This window comes from Benincasa hispida, chromosome 10, assembly GCF_009727055.1.
Source record: "Benincasa hispida cultivar B227 chromosome 10, ASM972705v1, whole genome shotgun sequence".
NCBI classification, from domain to species: domain Eukaryota; kingdom Viridiplantae; phylum Streptophyta; class Magnoliopsida; order Cucurbitales; family Cucurbitaceae; genus Benincasa; species Benincasa hispida.
The window spans coordinates 26,581,203-26,600,086 of NC_052358.1; the positions used below are offsets into that span (position 1 = coordinate 26,581,203).

Genomic DNA, 18,884 nt, shown 5'->3' on the forward strand with positions numbered 1-18,884 from the left:
TAATTTAATATCAAATATTAAATTAATAAAATACCTAATTCAAACATGAATCCCTATTTATGTAATCAATATTTAAATATTTTAAACTCTTCAGTTTCAGTTATTTTAACAAAATTAAATGTTTAATTATATCAAATACAATTATCCAAACCCTAAAAATTGAAATCGAACATTTCAAAATCAAACCCTAATTTCGAATTTGAACACTTCAAATTCGCTTAATATTCTAATCCATGGTGTAATGTTTGACGAGCTAATAGAGGGATCATATGGACCTATAGATCATGAGCTCCAACGATTTGAGATTAATTGGTTAAACTCTTTAAATCGAATTAATCAATATTCATTAACTACCGAGACATACCACTATAGCTCGATAGTTGCACTCTCCTCACTGTACATTTAAATCTGTTCACTTGATTTAACCATAATCAGTATGTCGATTCTTCACAGGTCGTTTGTATTTACAACTAGGTCAAAAATATTATTTCACCCCTATAAATACATCTTGCTTCTTAAGCTCTCATTGATCCTCTATTGAATAATTGATTTATAGTCAAACTAATAAACTATGTCCCTATTAGCCATGAGAGGGTAGGGTCCCTTTGTTCAAGACCAAGAATCAGTGCTTAATGGAACGACCTATCTACTAACCCTAAAACGGGTAGGAGTGAATTTCATCTTGCAAGACTATATCCCCATCTATCTATCTAGTCTTATCCCTAAAATAGGAGGCTTGTTGAGCAGTGCTGTTGAACTACTATCACCTATGCAGATAAAAAGATAATCTCGAATAAACAGAAGTTCATAGTTAGTTCAAGATTAAGATCGAGTTATTCTAGGTTATCAAATTGAAATAGTCAGTTTTAACAATAAACGGTTGTTATAAAGAAAAGTGACTATTTCGTGGTCTAGTCTTATGCAAAACTCTTTTGCATAGGATACCTCCACTCATATATCTCTACATGAACAATTTCGGGATCACATCGTTTGTATCAGTATGCAAAGTAGTCCACATCCATCGTGTCCCTAGGATGAGGTAGTCAATCTCATCCATATACTTATAGACCTTTTTGGCTATGTACTATAATTTGATCCTCTTTTATGTCTCTACATAAAGTTAAAGTATTCATACTATAGCTATAGATTCGTTTATTGGACTTTATTACATAATAAAATTTTAGTAACACTTTTGTTGAATAAATGCTTCAACAATATTTTTATTAATAAATAGAATATGTTTCCATGATTATGAACTACGAGTTTTAGGACATTTCTAACAATCTCCTACTTGGACTAAAACTCCAGTGGGTTACATATATATACAAATATACAAATGTTAAGAAAAAGAAAAAATACAAAAAAAAAAAGGGCATCTATATACCCTTGACATTCTCCCACTTGCCCTAGATTTATGAAGCTTGTAGTCCTAGTCCGACCAGGTGACCCTCGAACACTTTAGTCGTGAAGGCCTTCGTAAATTGATCAACAAGATTATTTTCAGAGGCTATTTTTATGACTATCATGTCTCCTCTACGTACTTTCGCTCGATGTGTTTTTTGTGTTTGTGGCTCCTAGATTCATTTGAGTTAGCAACTACTCCACCGTTATCACAATACAGGGTGATCGATAGATGCATATTTTGAACCAATTTCAAATCCATCAGGAACTTTCTAAGCCATACTGCTTCTTTAGTTGCTTCACATGCAGCTACATATTTAGCCTCTATCATAGAATAAGCAATACAACTCTGTTTTATGCTTCTTCACGCTATTGCTCCTCCGTTAAGAGTGAATATTGATCCTGAAGTAGATTTCCTAGAATCTACATCAATCTGAAATTCATAATCAATGTATCCTGTAAGGATCAATCCTTAGGATCATACACGAGCATATAGTCCCTCGTTCTTCAAAGATACTTGTGGATGTTCTTAACAGCAGTTTAATGGTTATGTCCAGGGTAGGAATGAAACCTGTTGACGATTCCAACTACAAAGCATATGTCGGGACGTGTACATAACATAACGTACATCAAGCTCCTGACCACTAATGCATAAGGAATTCTTTTTATTTCTTCAACTTCTTAAGGTGTCTTAGGACACTGTTCCTCAGACAAATGAATTCCGTATCTAAAAGGTAGCACACCCTTTTTTGGAATTTTTCATGTTATATCTTGACAATATCTTGTCAATATAAGATGCTTGAGATAATGCTAGTCTTATGTTCTTGCGATTCTGAACAATTTGAATTCCAAGGACATATTGAACATCTTTCACATCTTTCATTTGATATTGCGATGCTAGCCATCTCTTTATGTCAGCAAGGAATCCTGTCTCATTCTCAATGAGCAGGATATCATTAACATAAATGACCAAGAAGGCTATTGACTATCTTCTTGTAAACACAAGGTTCGTCAACATTCTGTTCAAAGCTATAAGATTTGATCACAATGTCAAACCTTATATTCTAGGTTCGAGATGCCTGTTTAATCCATAAATGGATCTATCAAGCTTGCGAACTTTTTACTCTTGATCCCATGTAAATACTTTCATCGATATGACCATTCAAAAAGGCTATCTTGACATCCATTTGCTAGATTTCATAATCATAGAAAGTAGCAATGGATAAAAGTATTCTAATGGATTTAATCATGGCAACAGGAGAGAAAGTTTCTTCATAGTCTACCCCCTCTCTTTGGCTAAAAGCTTTTGCCACGAGTCTGACTTTATAGGTTTGCACTTTACCAGTTTGGTCTCATTTTCTCTTGTAGATCCACTTGCAACCAATAGGTTTTACTCCATCTGGTTGATCTACAAGTTCCCGAACAAAATTGAAGTACATCGATTCCATTTCTAGGTCCATGGCTTCTATCCATCGATCTCTATCTACATCTTCCATTGCCCGTTTTAAGGTCAATGGATCCTTTAAGCCATCATCAGGTATAATGATATGAGTTTCTGTTAAACCTATATAACGGTCAGGCTGTTAAACAACCCTCCCACTACGTCGAGACATTCTCATCTCATGAGAAGAATGTGATGGAGTAACAACTCTTGTTGAAGGACTAGTTTGATCAATAACTCTAGTTGATTTATCTATAGATTCTTTAGACATCTCATCTAATACTAGTTTACTGCGAGGTTGATGATTTTTTATGTGATCCTCTTCTAAGAATGTAGCATTTGTTGATACAAATAACTTATTTTCTTGAGGATCATAAAATCGCCCACCTTTTGTTTCTTTAGGGTATCCTACAAATAGACATATCTTTGAACGTTGTTCCAACTTTTTAGGTTTTTGCACCAACACGTTTGCCGAGCATCCTTAAATTCTAAAGTGACATGAACTACCTTTACGTCCTCTCTATAACTCATACGGTGTTTTTGAAATACTTTTTGAGGGAACCATGTTCAGTATATGTATGATAGCTTGTACTGCATACCCCCAAAAGGATAGAGGTAACTTAGTATAACTTATCATTGAACGAACCATGTCTAACAAGGTTCAATTTTTCCTTTTTGCTACACCATTCTGCTGTGGTGTATCAGATGCTGTGAGTTGGGATTGAATTCCATTTTCTACTAAATAGTTATGGAATTATAAATCCATATACTTACCACCCTAATATGATCGAAGTGTTTTTATCCTTTTATCGAACAGGTTCTCAACCTAAGTCTTATATTCTTTGAACTTTTCAAGAGTTTTAGACTTATGATACATTAAGTAAACATAATCATATCTAGAATAATCATCAATGAAATTGGCATAATATCCAGATCCTCCCCGAGCTTTAATCGAACCACATAGGTCTGAATGTATAAGTTCTAAAGGTTCTTTGGCCCTAAGACATTTTTCTGAAAAAGTTATTTTAGTCATTTTTCCATCAAGACATGATTCACATGAAGGTAAAGATCTATCTTCTAACTGATTTAGATGACCACTTTTAACCAATCTCTCAATCCTATTGAGATTTATATGACCAAGTCTCAAGTGCCAAAGATAGGCGTTAGAAGAAACATTTCTTTTCTTATTTTGAGTTTCTATCATTTTAAACATCTCTATATTTAAAATGACTTTTGCCTCAGTTGGTTTTAACATATACAAGTTATTTTTAAGTTTAGTTGTACACATTTGAACACCTTTTGAACTAATGAACACTTCATTTACATTAAAAGTGACGTTATACATATGTTCCAGCAAACAAAACACAGAGATTAAATTCCCTTTCATTTTAGGTACAAAATATACATTTTCAAGTAAAATGTAAGAATCTCCAAAAAAATAACTTGGTGTCTACCACTTCTTCTACTGAAAGGACTTCACATGTTCCCACTTTGAAATTCATTTTGTTTCCCGATAGCTACTTTCAGGAACTAGTTTCCTGTAAGAAAGTGCAAATATGATTAGTGGCGCCTGAATCCAGTATCCAGGTTAAGTGAGAACTTTACACTAAACATGTTTCTATTACAAAAATTAATTTTACCTTGATTTGCCTTATCAGCTTTCTTTTTTGCAAGATACTTAAGGCAATTGTGTTTCTAATGCCTTCGATGTTGCAATGGAAATATTTTCCTTTTATAACTTTCATCTTGCTTTTAGTAGCAGGAGATTGTTTCTTCCCTTTTTCCTTTTTCTTCATCTAGATACCTTTATCCACTTCTTTTCAGAAGGTTTTGAACTAGATGAAGCACCCTTTTGAAGTTTTCTTTAGGAAACAACATTTGCTTCACTTTCTTTATTTTACATTAAAGATTGGTAAGTCTGGAGTTCATTTAGAAGAGTTATCAAGTTGTAATTAATCTTATTCATTACAACATTTGTACGAAAGGTTAGAAAACTCTCCAGAAGAGATTCCATTATCATACTCATTTGGCTCTTCTCGTCTATGACAACCTCATTTGTCTTTGCTATATTGAAGTGGACCATCATGTCTAGGACATGTTCTTTAATAGAGGTCCCCTCATTCATACGTGAATTATAAACGTATTTAATAGCATCGTGTCGTGCTGATGAGGACGGTTTTCCAAACACCCCTTGCAATGACTCCATGATCTCTCTTGCAGTGACCATGGTTTCATGCTTTTTGGTAAGCACATCAGATATGCTTGCCAAAATATAGGCTCTGGCTTTTTCATTAGCCCGGACCTATCTGTTATAGATATCCCAGGTTGCGTTAGGATAGGGAAAAGGAGGACATTCCTTCGTTAAAATGAATCTCAGATCATTAACTACTGGTATTGTGTTTATGTTCAACTTCCAATTTGAGTAACACTCTCCATTGAATTTATTGAAGGCTAAGAGTTGTATAATCGAATTTGACATGCTGAAACATAAACAAATTCTATGAGTAAAGTGCATCTAAATCCAATTTTAGCAGAAGTAATAAAGTATCCATATTTCTATATTTATTTGCAACGATACATTAGTGGGTCAGAATAGATGCTATCGATGGGAAGTCAAATATTCCTTCATTAAAGTAAGACATTCTTGACCAAATACTATATTCAGAATAACTCTTATTCCTATAGTCATTTAGTTACCGTTTTCGGTCAAGAACTTACTAACACTTAGTAACTCTTGTAAGTGTGACCCTCTATTTTCAGATTTCATAGAATGGTAATATTCCCTCGAATAGGAAGACAATGTTCAAGTCAAAACTAAGAAACCTATTCATTTATGAAGTTTGGGTTGTTCCAAATCCTATGTTACAACCCTTCGAGGGGATCACCGTAAAAGACTAGTTAGTGCCGCCTAAAAATGACAGCAGGCGCAACATAAAAATCTCACGGTTCAGACTAATGGAAGAGACTGTAAGATATGTTGACACATTTCTTGCACCCACTTACTATGAACTACTTCCCCTATTCACCTTGATATTGACCCATGTAAACACTTTCCGAATGGAGCAGTCGTGATAAAAGCGACACGAAGCCGAGCATGGATCTAACAATATAAAGACTTAAGGATACGAGAGCTAAAAATAATATATCGTACATATTATAAAACTCCCATTGAAGTGTTCTAATTATTTGGGTATCTCTTGTGCTTAGGTATATTTCGGCTAAAAAACATCCTAAGTCTATGTGGTTTATCCAAGTATAACATTTATATTTGGATTTAACCTACGATGTCTAAGTGATAAAACCTTTTTATTACCTCAAACCGCTCACACATGCTCATAAAATCGGTTAAGAACACTCAGTAATTCGGCTAAAATCCCCTAGTAGGAGGTGTTTCATAAACCGTCAACTTAAGTACCTTCAGCCTTAGACAGGATTATAGACCGATTAAGTTTGTAACAGGGTTTTATAAGATAATGGCCTATTTTAACTATTAAATCAGGTGGTTATTATACCTAAGTGAGCATGCATCTTATCTTTGTTATAGATTTTAAATGTCTAATTCATTTTATAACTCTTATAAAAATATAGACATACTATAACATAAACTTAAGCATTCCACACATTAATATAATAATTATATTAATCTTATGAATCCCTACTCATGCATACCATATACATTATAACCAATTTATAACATATATCAATGCATGAAACATGCTTTCCTATAGTGGGATTTTAAATCTACATGGCAAACAATATGAAAATACATGTTTAATTTAAACATAACATACAACACATGCATAAAATATTTAAACAACACTGATATGGACCAACTTTGGCATCCTAAGCAAGCAATAAACTATTTTATTACAAAATTAAACCAAAAAGAAGTTGAGGAAGCCTTTGGACCATTCGAATCGACCCGAACCACCCGAACTGACCCTCCAAAGTTTAAAAATGGCTGTACCGGTCCAAAATGTGGTTGAATCGGACCCAAGGAAGCCAAAACAAGTTGAACCGGCCATCTCCCGCAAACCAGTCCTCGTGCACAAGAATTTTTAGGCTGGGATGAACAACATTGCGACGCTTCATCCCAGCGTTGCAATGCCTTGGGCTTCAGGAAGAACAACGTTGCAATGTTATCTGACAGTGGCTTTTTCTGCAGTTTTTGCTTCTATACTTGCTTACTCCAGACTTTAATTACAACCTATTTTCAACTCTATTGACTCCAATAAAATTACAAACCCTTAAACATATGTTAAGGCTCATCAACCAAGAGCCAATTACAAATTTAACAACTGAATCAAAGAGAATTCTAATGCCAAAGTTGAATTAAAAACCATATCAGTCACCAAACATGCATTGCTAGAAATTCACCCACCATACTCAAATTAATATTAATTGAGTGTTTAAATCGTGCTCTGATACCAATCGATAGAGTAAAGATGCAAAAATACGAAAGCTGTTTGGTACTCTAAGTACACTTAATTTGAATATAAAGCATGTTAAATAACAGTTTTATGGAATAGGGTTTGAGAAATGTACAACCTTTGTTGATTTCTTCTTGGTTCTTGCTGAACTCCACGAATTTGATCTCCAAATCCTTAGTATACTATCAAGAGGAGCTTATCTACTATTCTCAGTCTTGGATTGAGTGGTGGAAACTCATAATTGAGAGGGATTAAGAGGGTTTATGAGAGTTTGAAAGCAACAACTATTTCTGCTTGAAATTTTCAGAAAATCAGATTACATCAATGCAATCCTTTGAAACTTGGTGTATTTATCAAGATAAATCATGCAAGCACTCCCTTCAGCTAATTGACATTTCAATTAGTACTAAGTGAGTGGCTTAGGTATTGAAATATGGAAAAATCCATTAAAAAACCTCGATGTTAGATTTTCCCTATCAAATTAAAAATCAATTTTAATTTATATATTTTAAAATCTAATTAATTTTACTTTAAAATTAATTTAGATAAAAAATAAAATCCAATTCTAAAAATTGAAATTTATAAATTAGAATTGATTTATTAATTAACTAAACATATTTAATTAATTAAATAATAATTTAATATCAAATATTAAATTAATAAAACACTTAATTCAAACATGAATCCCTATTCATGTAATCAATGTTTAAATATTTTAAACTCTCCAATTTCGTTTAATTTTAACAAAATTAAACGTTTAATTATATCAAATACAATTATCCAAACCCTAAAAATTGAAATTGAACATTTCAAATTCAAACCCTAATTTTGAATTTGAACACTTCAAATTCGCTTAATATTCTAATCCAAGATGTAATATTTTATGATCTAGTAGAGGGACTTTATGGACCTACCGATCATGAGCTATTTGAGATTAATTGGCTAAACTCTTTAAATCGAATTAATCAATATTCGTTAACTACTAAGACTTACAACTATAGCTCGATAGTTACACTCTCCTCACTGTACACTTAAATTTGTTCACTTGATTCAACCATAATCAGTATGTCGATTCTTCACAGGTCATTTGTATTTACAACTAGGTCAAAAATATCGTTTCGCCACTGTAAATACATCTTGCTTCTTAAGCTCTCACTGGTTCTCTATTGAACAATTGGTTTATAGTCTAACTAATAAACCATGTCCCTTTCAACCATGAGAGAGCGTGACCCCTTTGTTCAAGACCAGGAATCAATGCTTAAAGGAACAACCTATCTGCTAACCCTAAAACGGGTAGAACTGAATTCCATCTTGCAAGACTATGTTCCAGCTATCTATCCGGTCTTATCCCCAAAATGGAAGGCTTGTTGAGAAGTGTTGTTGAACTGCTCTCACCTATGCAGATCAAAAGATAATATCGAATAAACAGGAGTTCATAGTTAACTCAGGATTCAGATCGAATTACCTAGCCAATTTTAATAGTAAACAGTTGTTATAAAGAAAAGTGACTATTTCGTGGTCCGGTCTTATGTAAAACTCTTTTGCATAGGATGCCTCCACTCGCAAATCTCTACATGAACGATTTCGAGATCACATCGTTTGTTTCAGTATACAAAGTAGGCCACATTTATAGTGTTCGCAGGATGAGGTACCCAATCTTATCCATATACTTATTGACCTTTTTGGCTATATACTATAACTTGATCCCCTTTTATATCTCTACATAAAATTAAAGTATCGATACTATAGTCATGGATTTGTTTATTGGATTTTATTACATAATGTAATTTCAATAACACTTTTATTGAATAAATGCTTCAACAATACTTTTGTTGATAAATAGAATATGTTTCCATGATTACGAACTGCGAGTTTTAGGACATTTCCAACACTCTACAGATATATAAACTCCAAACATCCTATCTCAACTCAACGCCCCAAATAGCCCTTAAAAATCAAATTGGTCTTCCCCGATTGAATCTCCCTTTGGTGCGACTACTGCCGCACCAATGGTGAAAACTTGCTTCCATCAAATGACAACACCACAATTGGACCATCAATTGAAATCAATGACTTGTGAGTTGAGCTCTATTGTGTCACTGTAGTAGTCGTTGAATTATAAATAAGTACTATGTTGTAAATTGCTTAACTCTTTAATATTAATGGATTATCTTTCCTAGGCACACTACCCCTCTGATGTAGGTGGTTTATCGCCAAGCTGGATTACTAACTCCTGCGTTTATTTACTTGTTTTCTTGTTGTTAGTATTTATTGTTTCAGTGCTTGTCAACACTTTCTATTTAACATCCATATTTTGAGTGACGACTCACCTAACACTTTTTCAATTGGTATCAGAGTAGTCACCTTTATCTCATGTGTGTCTATCATGAATGGAATCAAGGAAGGTGGCTTTACCACTCATCCCCCTATCTTAGATGGGACAAACTATTTATACTGGAAAGCTCGAATGACCACCTTTTTTAAATCAATTGACAACAAAACAAGGAAGGTTGTGGTTATTGGATGGTCACTTCCAACCACTAAAACTGATGATGGGAAGGAAATTTTGAAACCAAAATTATAGTGGACAGAAGTTGAAGATGAGGCATCCTTAGGAAATTTTCATGCCTTAAATGCCATATTTAATGGTGTGGATCGTAATATATCAGACTGATTAATACATGTTTTTCTGCAAAAGAGGCGTGAGATATTCTATACGTTGCACATGAAGGAACTTCAAAGTTAAAATGTCAAGGTTGTAGTTTTTGACTTCAAAGTTCGAGAATCTTAAAATGCAAGATGATGAATCTATTGTTGAATTCAATGTTCAGTTACAGGATATTGCTAATGAGTCATTTGTTCTTAGAGAGAAACTTTTATAAGAAAGACTTGTCTGGAAAGTGCTTAGGTCTCTACTTAAGAAATTTGATATGAACTTTACTACGATTGAGGAGGCTCAAGACATTACATCCTTGAAAGTCGATGAACTATTTGGCTCATTGCTCACTTTCGAAATGTCCCTAGAAGGAAAGCTAGAGAAGAAAAATAAGGGAATTGCTTTACAATCCTCAATTGATAATGGGCTTAATGATGCTGACAGAGAGTCTGAGGATTCCCTTGCTGAGTCAATTTCACTATTTCAAAACAATTCAATTATGTCCTTAAAGGATTTGGAAAGAAACTTGACAATTTAAATTCTAAAAATAATAAGTCTGATGGCTCTCTTTCACTCAAGCAAATTAGAATTCAAAGTGGTATGAAGGAAGTCGACAAGCCAAGTGCTTTAAACCTTAAAAAAGAAAGGTCATTCAAATGTAGAGAGTGTGAGGGCTATGGTAATTTTCAAGCAGAATGTCCTAATTTTCTAAAGAAGCGGGATTAAAGTACGTTTTAACCCTATCCGATAATGAGTTAAAAGACAACACAGATTCAGAAGAAGATGTGAAAGCTCTTGTCAGTAACATCTCATATAACACCTCCTCATGTGAAATTTCGGAGTATGATGTGTATGTTGAAAATGTTCACGATACCACCAACCATGGGTCTGCGGATCATTCTTATCAAGTTCTTTCTAATAAATGGCAAGATGATCAGAAAGTCCTTGATGTGCATAAAGAAAGAATTGAGACTTTGATGGCTGAGAATAAATAACTCATGTCTACTATTGCAGCTTTGAAGCATTAGCTCTCTCAAGTTAGAGCAGAGAATGACTCAGTGTGCATAAAGGTTAGAATGTTGAACACCGGTATTGAGCTCCTAGAGAAAATTTTGACAAAAGAAAAGACAACTAGCGATAACTCAGGGCTTAGATTTTCTAAAATTGGGAGTAAGCTTAATAGACACTCTCAGTCCAAAGGAAAACAAAAGATTGAGTTTATTAGAGTTCAGAATTCAGTTTTATGGCCTTACTGGTACATCTTCCTGCAATTCAGCACGGGAAGCCAACACTGTGTACAGACCCAAATGGATTTATCACTATAGTGGAAGAGTAGTCTTCTTTAACATTTTTGACATTTGAATCTTTGCCAAGCTGGTCTGACACTATTTCCATCTCCAAGCTCCCGCCATCATAGTCTTTTTTGACATCTTCAAACCTCAACGATCGTCTGCTTCTCTTTTCTCTATGTTTTCTTTTTGCATTTTGTCTTTCTGTAATTCTTCTACGGTTTCAGATTTTTCGTTAATCATCTATGGACGCCAATGTGGAAGAAATTGATTTCGCTGATTTTATTCCTTGATTTCTTCAGCGTCACTATTTTCTTCTTCTTCATAACTGTCTTCTCCCACATCTTCACCTTCATAATCTTTTGGGGACGATTTACATAATGTATCTTTATGAAGTTTTCCAAAATTCTTTGGTACAAAATCAAATGGGCGAATGTAGTATGTAGGATACTTCAGTTTATGTGTTATTTGGTCGGATGGTTTGGAACATCTTGATGAGATTTAGTAGTGTTGAACATGGTGATATGTGGATGAATATGGAAGTAATGGTGTTGGTGGAGTGTTTTGGGTTTGGACATACCTTGGAGAAGCAAATCCGGTCGTCCGCCTTCGATGTGCGGGTGGGGTCTTGTAATCCCCTCCGACAACTTCAGGTTCTAAATCAACTCCGACGGCATAAGCGTGAAGCTCGTCTTTCTGTCCAGTGACACTAGCGTCCGGCGAATCGGCCTTCGACCACATAGCTGTGGTTTCTTTTTCTTCTTTTACTTTTCCGATTTATTCTCCTCTGTTTACTTTTACTTCAATCATCCATGGACGCCAAACATTTCCAGAATAAGATTTCTTCCTTGCACTTTCTTTTTCAATTTTTTCGATGTCAGTGTCTTCATCTTCTTCATAACTGTATTCTGCTTCATCTTTGGCTTCATAATCTTCTTCTCTGGCCTTGTACTTTGCAAAATTTTTACAGAGAACATTTACCTTTTTGGCTATTTTTGAACCTGTTTGGCTACAAAATCTGATGGATGGGTGTGGTGGTAGTGGCTATATTTTGTTTTCTACTTTGTGTGGATGGATGAATTTTGATATGATTTCGGATTTCTGAATGGGGTGTGGTGGTGAGCTGTGTTGGGTTTGAGAATACCTTGGAGATACGAATCCGGCCGTCCACCGTTGATGTGTGTGTCTCTGATCGCCATACTTCTTTCCTTTGAAGGCTTCCAAGTTCAATTTCAAAATGGATGATCAAAACTCTTCTATTACAACTCTAAATCTAAATCGGTTATTTATAGCCTACGAGAAAATAACATAATTAATTAATTAATTCTAATTTAACTCTATTTAATCTAGATTAAGAACTAAACTAAATATTAATTAAAATATACTAATTATCTTATACTTACTCCTCATCACTCTCACAATCAAAATCGTTGACGGTGGCAACATTGAAAGAAAGACATTATTAATAATCTATTAATGATAGACATTGATAGAAGACTATCAATGATATAGATTATAAAATTTTACTATATTTTATAAATATTTTGATTGATTTTTCTATATTTGAAAATCATGGTAAGTTGAAATTAACATTATTATCATTATCATTGTAGTTGTTGGTCATTTTACATATATTATTGTTTGTGTTTAGGATTGGCATAGGGATAAATGGGAAAGGACTGCATCGGATGAAGAACAATTCTGGGAAACTCAAACCGAATCTTCATCTTAAGGTTGTGAAAAGTGAAGGGTTCATGGACTGCTTCACTGAACTGAGTCTCACCAATTTTTGGCTAAAGCATGGCTCTGCATTACAACAACTCACCCTTTTTGACAACAAAAACTAAGCACAGAAATTCCCTTATTAGACCACAAGAAATTAAGTCTCAAATCCTGGCTTTCCCTCCACAAAATTGTTCGACACTCTCAAATTTAAACTAGTTTTTCTTAGTTCATCTCAAACGAAATTAACCATTAAGATTTAATTTTAAAAAATTAACTTTTTCTAATTTATCGATTGTTTTGAATCTTCTCGAGATTTGAAAAATCAAGTAATTATTTGATATAATATTTGGTAAAGATAACTATATTAGGAAAAAAATATGACAATATAAAAGATTTGGTATAGAATGTGGGAAGATTACATAATATTTGGATAAATTACCTAAGATTAATCTAGTCGAGATGTAGTGAAAATGTCCAAAACAATCGATAAGTTAGAAGACATTATTTTTTAAATTAAATCTTGGTAGTCAATCTTGCTCGAAATGGACCAACAAAAATTAGTTTAATAAAATTTAAAAAAGCGTGCTAATTTTGAAAAGTGAAAACTTAAGACTATTATTGATGACCATGTCTCCTTTCCCTCGGACTTCTTCTCTGGTTAAACTTCAATATTGTTGACATTCACAACCCAATTTTAACATTGTAATGATCTTCTTTTTTAAAAAAACAGAAAACAGAAAAAAGAAAGAAGAAAAACGCACAATCTTATTCATTAATTTTCCTTTCAGACACACAGTACATTACTTTCTTACTAATAATAGTGCCTATATGCACGCTTTCACTTTTTCAAGTGCTTAAAAGTCCTTTCAAATGCGTCTTTTAACTTAATTTTCAGTAGACCATTCTTTTGGACCAGGAATCCATTTGGGACATTTTGGGCTGAAATGATTGGACACGACGCACGAGTTCAAAAGCTCGAGAATTGGCGCTTTTGTCACACAGCGAGGGGTCTTGTATTGGTTTATGGAAGACCCATGATTGATTGCATAATCCATGAGTTTGTCAAAAGTTCCATTCTCAACAATCTTTATCTCCAAAGGACCAATTGATTTAACTGAGACTCTTCCTTCACGATACATGACGTTGAGAGATTCTTCCATTGTTAGGCAACATTGTTCAAACACCGAAGGAGGAATAGTGGTGGTTTCCTTTAGGCTGATTTCCCAATATATCACATAGTGGCCTGGAATTGTATGAATATCAGGGTAGCTTGTATACTCATGGACAAAACCGCCATATGGTATTAGGTTTTTAGAACCTTCCATTACTGCATTCTGAAGCTCAACTTCCTCTACTTTGTCCATATCAATGCTAAGAATGATATTTTTCCTGCATACGAAGTTGAATTGTGGGGCGTTGTTCTTGAATCCCGATACTCGAAGAATGTCGCCCATTCGATACCGATAAAGTCCTACAAAGTATCAAATAAGATGGAGAAAAAAACCCAAACACTAGTTTATATTAAAACACTCTTTTGAACATTTAGAAAGTGTACCTGCATACGTTGTGACAACGAGCTCATATTCTTTTCCTAGTTGGACATCCACAAGATCAACCAATAGTTGTGATGAGTTGGAAAATCCATGAGCAGTAGTAGGTAAGAATTCAAAATATGCCATGGATGGGATGAGGGTATAAGAGACTTGATTTGGGTTACACAAAGGGTTTAGATTAATACCAGAGTTGCACTCTGAAGAAGCATACATAGAAGAAACAATAGGGAGGGAATTAGTATAGTAATCTAAAGTTGGGATGTATTGTGACATAGTACCTGTCACAATAACATCAACATACTTTGTATTTGGCCACAACCTAATTATTATACCTCCCCAACTTTCCTTTACACACTCAAATTCAATGAAATCAGCAAGCAATGGGTCAGGTTTGAGAATGTTCATCACAGATTCTCTCACCAATGGGTCAGTGATTTTAGAGTTATTTATAGTTCCCGTTCTGATATCATTAACCAAAAGGGGCCAATGGGTTTGAAGGAATTTGATAGCACGAATGAAGGCAGATGCAAAAACAGAACCAACTCGAAGGACTTGTTTGCTTAAACAGAGTCCACAAAGAAGCTGAGAGTACATGCTTTGGTAAGAGTCAGAGCAAAGAATTGTTTCAATGGGGCTAGTGTAATCAGTGTAAGGGCGGTTTTTAAAGTGAGGACTTTTGCAGAAACTTGTAAGAGCAGGACGTGCAAGTAAGCCTCCAGGAGTTATTGACTCAGATTTTACAAATAAAAAGTACATGCCTTTGCCTTTGTCTAAGCCTGGAACAAATTGGTTGATTACAGGCATTAAAAGGAAGTAAAGAAGTGATCTTCTCTTTTGCTCTTCTTCTGTTGTTGGTATTAATTTGCTCTCTCCACCCGATGTTCCCGAACTAAAATGGAAAAGAAAAACATATATATATATATACACACCATGGAAAGCTCAAAAGTTAAAATGAAGCTTTTCTTTTCAAAGTTTGGGTGTATGCATTTTTGATAACTTAACATAACACAAGAATAATTAGAATAGATTATTATTATTATTATTATTATAGACTCACCTGATAAAGAATTCGGAAATGGGTTGGGAGCATAGTATAGGAGAAGCATCACCATTTGCAATTCGATCAATGTATGGTTTTAAATCTTCATAAGAGACAAGGGGAATGGTGTTCTTGAAGGTCTTCCTATCCGTACATCCATTAAGGCCATGTCGCTTAAGGTACTCGACATCGGCGTTGCGAGACAGAATTTCAGTAAGAACTCTTCCCTGAACTTGATCGGCATGAGTTGTAACTTCTTCAATATGCTGTAATATTGACTGCTCATCTTTGGAGGTTAAGTTGTTTGAAACCTCTGTCCGCATCTCTTTCACTGAGGAAGAGGATAAGAGGATAGTGATGCAAAGGCAAATTTATGAAGCTATAAAGCAATTTTTTTTTGTGTAATTATGAATGTGTAGTGAAAGGATATGTATATATATAGGGACACTCCTGGAAAATTTAGAATTGGACATAAAATGGTTCTTTAATAGTACTTCATCCATCTTATAAGTATGGTGAACAATGATTCGTTGAGATAATTCTCATTGAGAATATTCTTTTTATTAGAAAGATTGATAATATTGTACCATTTTATCACATACTTTAGTAGTAGAACAAATCTACTCGTACAATGGTATCTTCAACCTCTTCTTTGCTTAAGTTTTAAGAAAAAAGGATCATGACGTAAAGTATGTAAATGTAAAGCTAAAATGACACTATATCGAGGAGTAAAAGGATGAAAAACCATATAATTTGATAATCGACGAATAAATAATTTGGATTGAAAACTATTTGAGTGCAGCTTGGACTCCACTCATCTAGCATCTATTGTGCAATCCCAGCTACGACTCCCATACTCTCTTTTTCTAGACACAAAGGGAATATTTTTTTTAAATATTTTTTAAAAATTAAAAATTATTAGGAGAAAATGAAACTAAGTGCAACCTATTACTGTTTACATTCAACCATAAATGTGCTCCACACTATTTAACACGTGCCACACAACCCCTCACTTATATATATTCTGTATTATTAAATAAAATTTACAGCCTGTATTTGTCTTCCGGTAGCAACTACTTGCTAAACTTTATCGCTGCCCTATGTCCTTTACGACACACCCAAACAAATGGTACATATAATTCACGTGTGCTAAAACAAAAAAAAAAAAAGCTGAATGTACGATTCTGCTCAGAACACCTCTAAATTTAATTTATTTAAAAATTACTTTATCTAAATTACTAATATAAGAGAGTTTGTACAGTTTAGGCTAAAATTTTATGGATGACTTTTAAAATGTCTTTCATCCACTTAAAAATCTAATTTTGTTATTAATCCTTAAACTATGATGTTATAGACCAACTTGGTAGATTATTTTACTCAATTGTTGTGCCCACCAAGATCGGCTTAAGCTAAATATGAGTGAGCTGATCGTCTAAGCCTCATTTTAGAAAGATTTCATATATATATAAATATTGGTATCTATTTAATTTAATTTTTAATGAAATTAAATTTAAAATATTAATACATATTACTTTTCATAATTTTTTTTTCTTATAATGTTGAAAATACAAACTACTAGAAAAATACATAATGAATTGACTCATAAACTCTCTCAATTTGGATTGATTGACATTTCAAATTTATTAATCTTTTATCTCTTTATTCATAATTTCTTTCAAATTTCATTAAAAATCTCAACCATTAATATAACTCCCTCAATTTATGTTTGGAAAGTTGAAGAACTTTTGTATTTCTTATTTATTTATTTATTTTTTTCAAAACTAAAACCCTTTCAATTACACTCGTAAATATATTAGGTATGGTTGGTTAGATATATTTTAAGTTAGTTCTCTTCCTCTCTCTAAATCTCTCTCAACTCTCAGATTTTCATTGATATTCTGTAGATGTTTGTGGCCTCACGAGTCCAATTTTGATTATCAATTGTTAGAGCAAAAATCATTTCCTCAACTCAATCCAGCTGTTTCAAAGTTCCAGATTTTTTCGTTCAAATTCTTTTACTTTTTCTTTAAAAAAAAACTTTATTTCATATTATTGATTATTCAATATTAACATCTAAGATTTTTGATTATATTTGCATACTTAGAATATCAATATTTCTACTAGAAAATAAGAATTTGATATGAAAAGCTCAAGAAGAAAAGGAAAGTAGAAAAATTGATCGAATCTCAAAAAGGTACTCTCGATAAATTTGTTATTGAAAGTAAAAATAATAAAACTGATGAAATAATAGAAAAATTAATAGGCATAGACAAATCAAAAGCTGAAATAAAAATAGTAGATAATTATATGGTTCAAAATGAGCATGTAGTCAAATAAACTTGAATGAAAAAAACTAGAGAGCGAGGAGGAAAGTGAAAAAAGAGAGAGCAATGATGATATTAGTAATGATAATGAGATATGTATGATGCATTCTGAATATAAAATATATGATCCAAGCAATAGAAAAATATTGATTGTAAATCAATTAACTTATTGATAGGAAGAGGTTTTATTAGAGAAAGTCATTCAATTTTTCCAAAAGATGAAAATTCAAGACATTTTTCTAATATTCATTATACTAAAAAATTATCTAATGGCGAAAAACATGATAAAAATTTGCTAGTTTACTCAAAGAATTTCACTAAAGATTATTGTTCTTGTTGTAAGTTATTTGGTACTAAATCTAATACAATTCAATTGGCTAATGAAGAAGTAAATTATTGAAAAAATCCTAGTTCTCGGCTTAAAAATCATGAAACTAGTAATGTACACATATCTAATATGAATGCTTGGGTTGATTTACAAATTATATCGTTAAAAAAAAAATAAAACCATTGACAAAAATGTTCAAGAATTTATTAATAAAAAAAATGAACATTGAAATAAAGTATTAACACAAATTATTCCTGTTGTTAAAAATCTTGCTAAAAATAATTTAGCATTTTGAGGAAGTAGTGAAAATAATTTATCAAAAAAATAATGGAAATTTTTTAAGCTTAATTGAAATGATGACCGAATTTGATCCAATAATGCAATAACATGTTTATCGTATTCAAAATAAAGAAATTCATTATCATTATCTTGGACATAACATTCAAAATGAACTCATACATCTATTACGACTTGAAATAAAAAATATAATTATTGAGCAAATTAAAGAAGCAAAATATTTTCGACTATATTAGATTGTGCACCTGATGTAAGTCATCAAGAATAAATGTCTCTTATAATGATGTGCGTTGACATTTCAATAAGTTCAATAAAAATAGAAGAATATCTTTTTAGAATTTTTAAAAGTTGAAGATATTATTGAAAAAGGTTTATTTGATGTACTTATAAATATAAAGATT

General features: G+C 32.9%; 1 protein-coding gene and 1 pseudogene across 1 annotated transcript; both read right to left on the reverse strand.

The window, feature by feature from the left end:
• Window positions 1-16,019, reverse strand: part of LOC120088068 — a 22,801-nt pseudogene extending 6,782 nt beyond the window's left edge.
• Window positions 13,685-15,992, reverse strand: LOC120088067 (indole-3-acetic acid-amido synthetase GH3.6-like). Its single transcript, XM_039045108.1, has 3 exons — window positions 15,553-15,992; window positions 14,498-15,384; window positions 13,685-14,413 (listed from the first exon to the last, which is right to left on the reverse strand). Exons 1-3 carry the CDS (start codon window positions 15,855-15,857, stop codon window positions 13,827-13,829), a joined length of 1,779 nt encoding a protein of 592 aa, XP_038901036.1. The 5' UTR covers window positions 15,858-15,992; the 3' UTR covers window positions 13,685-13,826.
• Window positions 16,020-18,884: the final 2,865 nt, after the last annotated feature.

What these genes read in the sequence shown, in the direction of transcription:
- LOC120088067 (XM_039045108.1), bottom strand. Translation starts at nt 15,857, where the DNA reads ATGCGGACAGAGGTTTCAAACAACTTAACCTCCAAAGATGAGCAGTCA. An exon ending in ATTTCCGAATTCTTTATCAG is followed by an intron (nt 15,385 to 15,552) that starts GTGAGTCTATAA and finishes TTTCCATTTTAG; the next exon opens with TTCGGGAACATCGGGTGGAG. An exon ending in CGTTGTCACAACGTATGCAG is followed by an intron (nt 14,414 to 14,497) that starts GTACACTTTCTA and finishes GATACTTTGTAG; the next exon opens with GACTTTATCGGTATCGAATG.